This window comes from Curcuma longa, unplaced genomic scaffold (genome assembly GCF_044706935.1).
Source record: "Curcuma longa cultivar G26 ecotype Majalengka, Jawa Barat unplaced genomic scaffold, ITB_CL_G26_1.1 contig_17079, whole genome shotgun sequence".
Taxonomy (NCBI): domain Eukaryota; kingdom Viridiplantae; phylum Streptophyta; class Magnoliopsida; order Zingiberales; family Zingiberaceae; genus Curcuma; species Curcuma longa.
The window spans coordinates 2,954-10,673 of record NW_027430512.1 but is presented as its reverse complement, the minus strand read 5'-3'; the positions used below and the strand labels follow the sequence as shown (position 1 = coordinate 10,673).

General features: G+C 35.4%; 1 protein-coding gene across 1 annotated transcript; it reads left to right on the top strand.

The window, feature by feature from the left end:
* Positions 1–276: 276 nt before the first annotated feature.
* On the top strand, positions 277–7,266 carry LOC141816514 (ALA-interacting subunit 3-like). The gene is made up of 8 exons (XM_074704285.1): positions 277–547; positions 2,505–2,563; positions 2,651–2,725; positions 2,807–2,923; positions 3,117–3,187; positions 3,383–3,683; positions 4,180–4,469; positions 7,043–7,266. The coding sequence occupies exons 1-8, from the start codon at positions 469–471 to the stop codon at positions 7,095–7,097; spliced, it is 1,047 nt and encodes a 348-aa protein (XP_074560386.1). The 5' UTR covers positions 277–468; the 3' UTR covers positions 7,098–7,266.
* Positions 7,267–7,720: the final 454 nt, after the last annotated feature.

Sequence of the window (7,720 nt, the reverse complement as noted above, 5' to 3'; positions counted from 1 at the left end):
CTTTTGATTAGTCCGCGAGTCGCGCACTTAGATTACCAAACAAAAAAGGCATCTTGCAATTGACTAAATGGATCTCCTCCAACTCTCGCTGCAACGGAAGCCCCTTTCGTGTTCCAATTCCATGTACCAGCCATGGGTCATCCCGCCACCAACAAATCTCGACCATTCATTGCACACGCCACCACCGTAAGTTATTGAGCATCACAGCCGTCGCCTCTGACCATTCATTTGTAGAACCTCCTTCTCTACCGTTTTCATTCGAAGTCGCCATCGCTACGCGGTCAAACGACGACTCGACCACCCTGGGAGCAGAACAACTACTGCTATAAGCAAAGCCAAATCCCCTTTGATTCTGAGAAAGATCTGAGATTGTTTGGTTTATCGAAGGGCCCGAGCAGTTTTTTTGCCCGTCTTTGATCAGAAAATCTCACCTCTTGCCATCTGGCGAGGTTTCTCGTGTTTTAGGGGATGAACGATTCGGCTGCTGGCACCAGCTCTGGATCGGGGGATGTATCAGCTCCCAGGAGGAATTCCAACCGGCCAAAGTGTAAGATCGATTTATTGCCTGTTGTTAGATATGGGATTTGCGGCGAAATTTTTGTTTATGCGATTGCTTTTGTGTGCATCTATTTAAACTGTTTATTGGAATTTCCTTTTTTTTTCAACCTTTCTAATTAGATTTGGGATTTGGGTATCGCACTCGTCTCTCTCGTGTTGTTTTGTTGTTGCTCGATCATCTTCGGGTGTGTTTTGATTCATATTTTTACCCCGAGGAAAAGACGGCCACGGTTAGATTTCATTTTACAAATAACACTGTACGGCTATAAACAGAACTCTCCTAATCTCTTACTCGAAAGTTTGAACAATCAATACACAGAATCGCAAAAGCAGTTACAAATATTTTCTTAAGACTTTTCATTTGTGATGTCCACAAGCACCATTCACCATGGAGCAGGTAGCTGTAGTTAACACATATATTTTTTTCCTGTGTGAATTGAGTTTTTTATTTTTTAACATATGCCACCAAAAGCAAATATGATTTGTATCCTCATCATATTGGAGCCAATAAAAATTTTTGATTTTCAACTCTATTCTACAACTCCCTGCAGTTCTGCCCAATATAAATTGCTTTTTGTCAACAATTTGTCAAGAGAATTTTTTTTGCTATTCAACATTGTTCTACAACTCCATTGCGATTTAGCCCATTATAACCTTCATACTATAAAAGGGTAAAGTAGGCAGACTTTCCAGATTATTTCAGTTTGATGCAGGCGCTTGGTCCAAAATCCTTGCAATTGTCTGCGAAGATCAAAGCTAGGGCTAACGATCTAGAAGTTAATTGACTCTCCATTCCCACTCTGCTTTGTATTCCATCCAGGAAGAGGGTAGAGGATTGTATAATACCCTTCCAAACAAAAGAGAATGCCTTTTAACTAGTTTGATGTCAATTTTCCTTGAGGATGAAGAACCATTGACTAAATTAAGCAAGGTCCACCACCATTTTTCAGGTGTTGTTGTGTTAACTTCCTATAAATCAATGATCCCCTGTTTCTTAATGAGTCCATGATAATACAACTCATGGTTTAAAGTCTGAGTCATATCGGAGTTTCGGTTTATGACCAGAACGATATGATTTTGATACTATATCGTGTTGTACCAATATAATTTTGATATTTTTTAAAATATAAAATATATTAATTAAAAATAAAAAATATAATCTAAATTTTAGAAAATAAAAAATATAAAAAATACAAAAAATAAAAAATATTTTTTTTTAAAAAAAAAAAATGGGATCACAGCGCCTCCATACTGTGATCCCTATTAGGCTTTGATTAAGTTTGTTTAAATTATCCCTATTATAATTCGGAGTTGATTGAAATTATTAAGTTAAAGTTAATTACGTAATGTTTTATTAGGCTTTCTGTACCACGCACCTGCTGCTCGCGGCGACCCTACCATGACTCGCGGTGCTAGTGTCGGATGACAGACGGAACAGTAAATTTCGCCTGTTTCGTCTAACATGGAACAAAATTTCAAACCATGATATGACTATTTCATCCAACGAGACAAATGATTCCTTTAATAGCATTCTATACGAGTAAGATGGAAGCCTTTTCTTGTTGATCAAATTTGCTTGAGAACCCATTTTGGAGCTTTCGATTTGATTAAAAAGTAGCGCAGAATTGTGGAGAGTATGATGTTGATCAGTATGAGGTGCCTTCCTCTTGACACAAAATCTGCCTTTTAAAGAGCTAATTCATTTGGTTGGGCCTGGTTGTCAATCTGACTTAGTCAAGCTAAGGCAATCACAGAAGCTTAAGAGGAAATTTACTTATGTTAAAGAAATCCAGCTAATTCACTACATTTACTTATGTTTCTTTGCATATTGACGAGAGTGGTTTTACAATAGTTTTTCCTAAACCCCCTTGCATATCCAGTTTGATTCATGCTAAAATATCTCTTCTGAATCTATTGATCTTGTTTGTTTTCAATCGGATACTCAGATTCCAGGTTTACACAGCAGGAGCTCCCAGCTTGTAAACCAATCCTTACTCCAAGATGGGTAAGCTTTGTGTTCTCTATACAAAATTTGTGATACTAAGTTTTGAACTGGATATTTGATTGGAAAATCTCATGCCATATCTTGCAGGTGATATCTGTTTTCACACTTATTGGCGTCATCTTCATTCCCATCGGTATTGCAGCACTGCTGGCCTCCAACAATGTATGCTAATTGTTGATAAGATGACTAGTTGCTTTGATGTCCTGTAGCACTGTTTATATCTGACTGCTAGTTTTGTTGTAGGTTGTTGAAATTGTAGAACGTTATGACGCAGACTGCATAGAAGGGCGCACGAAGGCGGAGAAGGTTGCACACATCCAGGATGACAATACTAATAAAACCTGCAGTAGAACACTCAGGGTAACAAGGATTTCTTGTACTTTTATACTTATTGTTGCAATGGAGCGGAGAGAAAATTTAATTTCTGTCATCATTATATGTAACCAGAGCTTTAGTTTGTTGGCATTGATAACTTGCTCATTGTAGGTTATCTTGACAAGTAATACAGCTTTGCAAAAGCCAACGACTATTAACACCATTGTCTTTCTCTTAGGTACCAAAAGACATGGATCCACCCATTTATGTCTACTATCAACTAGATAACTTCTACCAAAACCATAGGAGGTATGTGCTGCACAACCTTCTATAGCTAGCAATACTATTTTCACTAGTAGCATACCATGTTACATTATTACCTACCTTCCTATGACCTTTGGTTCAGTTTATGATGTCATACAGTAATTACGTTTTATCCCTATACAGATATTGACAAACAATTTTTCATTGTTTAACTTACTGGGTGTTGAATTTTTCTTCAAGATATGTGAGGAGCCGAAATGATGCACAACTGAGGGATCGTGGGAAAGCAAATGAGACAAGTGGTTGTGATCCAGAAGACACTACATCTAATGATTCTCGAATTCTCCCTTGTGGTCTCATAGCATGGAGTTTATTTAATGATACTTACAGTTTTTCCATTGGGAACCAAAATTTGACTGTGAACAAGAGGGGCATTTCCTGGAAGAGTGACAGGGATCACAAATTTGGAGATGATGTCTTTCCAAGGAACTTTCAGAATGGTACCTTGAAAGGCGGTGCTTCACTTAACGAAAGCATACCAGTGAGCCTCTGTTTTTTTTATTACATGCTACATGTTTTTATGTTGCAACATTCGACTTGCCGAGTAATATGGTTTTCATTTTCTACTAAAATTAGATATCCTGCTAACTAGTGAATAGTTTTATGATATAATTTTATGGCTTAGTGTTTCTTCATGTTCAAAAAGCGGCAGTCTCTTACAACTGAAATCCGATGATTTTGCTGTGTATTTTAAGATTGTGCCATTCATTGGCCCAAGATCTTTCCTGCTTGAAAATTTTCGGCTGGCATTTAGTTGGGAATGCATTAGCTATTAAATATTTTATGTGCCAAATGCTTGGTCCTGAGCTACTGTCAGCAGTTTTTTTTACAGTCGATCTCTTCTTAGTTTGTTGTTTTGCAGTCAATTTCTTCCCATGCTTTCATAAGTATGTTGATAGGTTTTAATTTCATTATGCTTTCCTTTTTAGCAACTGAATCTAATAGATAGACTCAACTTTTATGCTTTTGATGTGCAGCTGAGTCAGCAGGAAGATCTCATCGTCTGGATGCGTACTGCTGCCCTTCCAACATTCAGGAAGCCATATGGGAAAATAGAACAACAGCTTAGAGAAAATGATACCATAATGGTAATAATACAGAACCACTACAACACATATAGTTTTAGTGGCAAGAAGAAGTTGGTTCTTTCCACCTCAAGCTGGCTTGGTGGAAAAAATGATTTTATCGGCATCGCATATCTCACTATTGGAGGATTATGCTTCTTTTTGGCCATAGCCTTTACTATGGTGTATTTGGTGAAGCCTAGGTATGCTCTTTCACTACTAATTCCAATTTGGTAATTTCTTATATTGAAACCAACATAACTACAACCTGTTGTCATGGAACTTTTTAGTCTAGTTTAACCTCAGGAGTTAGAATTCTAGAACTACTCTTGCGGCGATATGCTTTCCTATGCTTAATTGGTGCTCTTTATGGATTCACTTAGGACTGTTTGGTTGCCTATGCACTATGTAGAACAAATAGAGCAGCAGAAAGGCTATGCAGGCATTTGGTTGCCTGCAAATTGCTTGAAACCTGAAAGTTCAATTGAAGACAGTCCTTGAAATCAAAATCTACATTTAAAAAATACATAGCTACTTGTGGCTTGAACTGATCAGGAAATCACATTTTTAGCCTTAATTAACATGAATTCACGTTAAAATAAAAAACGTTAAGATAAAAAATACATAGGTAAATCTTACAGAAATATGGAAGAAAGATTTCAGATTTCAACTAATGCCTACTTTTTATAAAAAAAAATGATAATCCCAGTAGCCACATCTCTGGAAATGCCTACATTTTATGTATACATTTAAGATAATATAAGACAGAAAATGTGTAGAAATTTAGAACAACTAATGGTTAGCCATCAAATGTCCCACTAGTAATGTTTGTAGTTTGGAAGAATTAGCTTTGGGATGTGGGAAGTGAACACTATTTTAGGTGCCCAATTGCAGAAAACTTTTCAGCCCTCAAATTGACAAAATTGTATAAACAATAACAAAATTTCAGCCCCCAAATAGACAAGACTGTACAAACAATAATAAATTTGTTCAGTGCTTTCTTCATTATCTTTTTCTATTTTGTTTATATTTAATGGGTCATGTTACATCGATTAGGTGAAGTTTGTGTACTGTGTAGAAGGATGACTTAGTATAACAACAAAAATCCATGTGTAGGTTCCAACTAGTGAGAGATATTTATATAACGAATTTCATACTATTAAGTCGCTTGCTTTTTCAATCATAGCATTGAAGGTGCTATATTAAAGTGACATTTTAAGTTCTGTCTTCTTTAATAATTTATTCTCAATATTCTTATTTTTTAATACTGATCCTTATAATGTTTTTTAAAAGCGGTCGATTAGAAGAGCTCACGGAGATCGTATATTAAAAGAGAAGAGAAGAAGAAAGGTAGATTAGAAGAGGAAGTAACATGGTAGGGTACATATGATGTTAAAATTTAGTTTAGAAGAGAGTACAGGAGAGGTAAAATCAAGTGTAGGGATCTAAAATTCTGAAAAATTTAGTACAAAATAAAATGCACACCTATGTCGGGTTCTTTATACTTCAACATACCCAAGGGGGTCTCACTTAACCACGTGGGACTAAAGAGAGGAAGTGAGTTTTTATTCCTAACTTATGCACCCTCAGTTCCAATGTTGTCAAAGATGAGGAAGCAACTCTAATACCATGTAAAAGCACAAGCAAACACATTTTCAGACAAAATGCCTACACCATGATATTTAAGCATGCCCAACCAGAGCTCACTTAACCATTAGTGACTTCCTTTTAGTCTCTTTGGGCAAAGAGGGTATAAGAGATTCAAGGAAGAGGTACAAAGGGAAGAAAAGTAAAGAAGTTGGACTAAAGAGAGGAAGTGACTTTTTATTCCTAACTTATGCACCCTTAGTTCCAATGTTGTCAAAGATGAGGAAGCATCTCTAATACCATGTAAAAGCACAAGAAAACACATTTTTAGACAAAATGCCTATGCCATGATATTTAAGCATGCCCAACCAGAGCTCACTTAACCATTAGTGATTAAAGAGGGGACACCAGTCTCGGGACACCAGTCTTTTTAGTCTCTTTGGGCAAAGAGGGTATAAGAGATTCAAGGAAGAGGTACAAAGGGAAGAAAAGTAAAGAAGTTGGAAGAGTTATCAGAGTAGAAGAGTATGAACAAAAAGATGATCAAGGATTTGAGACAGGAGGAATAGGAAGAAGGGTTGAATTCGTGAAGCAAGAAGCTGAAACTCAAATTAAGAACTTGCAATTCACCTCATTAGGATCGCTTGGGGTATTTAAATAGTCTTACTAATAACAAAAGATTGAATCTATCATGTAATTGCGAGGGTAAATAGCAATATAGGTAAATTCAGAAAGGCTAATTGACAACAACTTCTTAGAAGGAAAGTGAGGTAGCACTGTCTCTCAACTGGTAAATTACATTTTCTAAGAAAATAAAATTGAGCGACAGTTAGCAAGTATACTCAGATATGAACCCCATGATATAAATCAAATGAGTTTCCCTCAAATAAAAAAAATACTGAAATGTAAGCATGATATTACATGATTAGATATATTTGTTACTAGTTGAAGTGATTTATTTTATGAAACATGGTTTGTTGGGGGATTAAATAACACTGGAAATCCAAAGTGGCAGCAGTGCCTTTAAATTTTCTTCAACTCATCAACTTTAATCGTGTACTGCTGAGAAATATTATTATTACCTACAACAAAAGGGTAATATTAAATTAGGTTGAATGAAGTATATAATTTATCAAGTGATCAATATTTTGTGACATCTTTTGCTAATTTACTTGCTTCCATCTCGCAGGAAACTTGGAGACCCTTCATACTTGTCATGGAATAGAAATCCTCCTGGTCGTTAATGTCTCGCAGGTTTTCTATATTAATATATTTTGCATGTATTAACAAAAAGATCTCATTCAGTGGGATAAAGATTTGATTGTTATGTTTCATAGATTTTCTATATTAATATATTTTGTATGTATTAGTGAAAAGATTTTACTTAGTGAGATAAAGACTTATTTATTATTATTGCTGTGTATATTAGTAAAAATCAGTTCGAACAAATTATTTATATGGAAGAATGTTGTGTTCAGTTAGGATAGTGTTTGTCTAGAATCTTTAGCTCAAAACTTGGATTAAACTTACAATTAAAAGCCTCATGTCTGAACAAACATGCAATGGTGGCTTGTAAAAACAAGTTTTTTCTTATATAAAAAAAACACATATTTTGTTCATGTCATATTCCTTTTGTTTCTCAGTATTTTCCCAGATGACTGATGTTGGAATTGTAGGATGAATTAATCTGGACAAACCAAATTAAATCCAATTTAAGTCAAACATCCTAACCCCAATTAAATCCAATTAAATTTAAGTACTCCATAAAGCCCAAAACGACAGCACTGATTCAATTTAAGCCTAATTAAAATAAAACAATATAATATTTGGTAAAATTGCTTATTTCTCTGATAAATTATAACCATGA

Excerpts from the sequence above, each read along its gene's own strand:
- LOC141816514 (XM_074704285.1), top strand. The coding sequence starts at position 469 with ATGAACGATTCGGCTGCTGGCACCAGCTCTGGATCGGGGGATGTATCA. Across the intron at positions 548-2,504 it reads GAATTCCAACCGGCCAAAGT|ATTCCAGGTTTACACAGCAG; the intron begins GTAAGATCGATT and ends TCGGATACTCAG. Across the intron at positions 4,470-7,042 it reads GTGTATTTGGTGAAGCCTAG|GAAACTTGGAGACCCTTCAT; the intron begins GTATGCTCTTTC and ends TCCATCTCGCAG.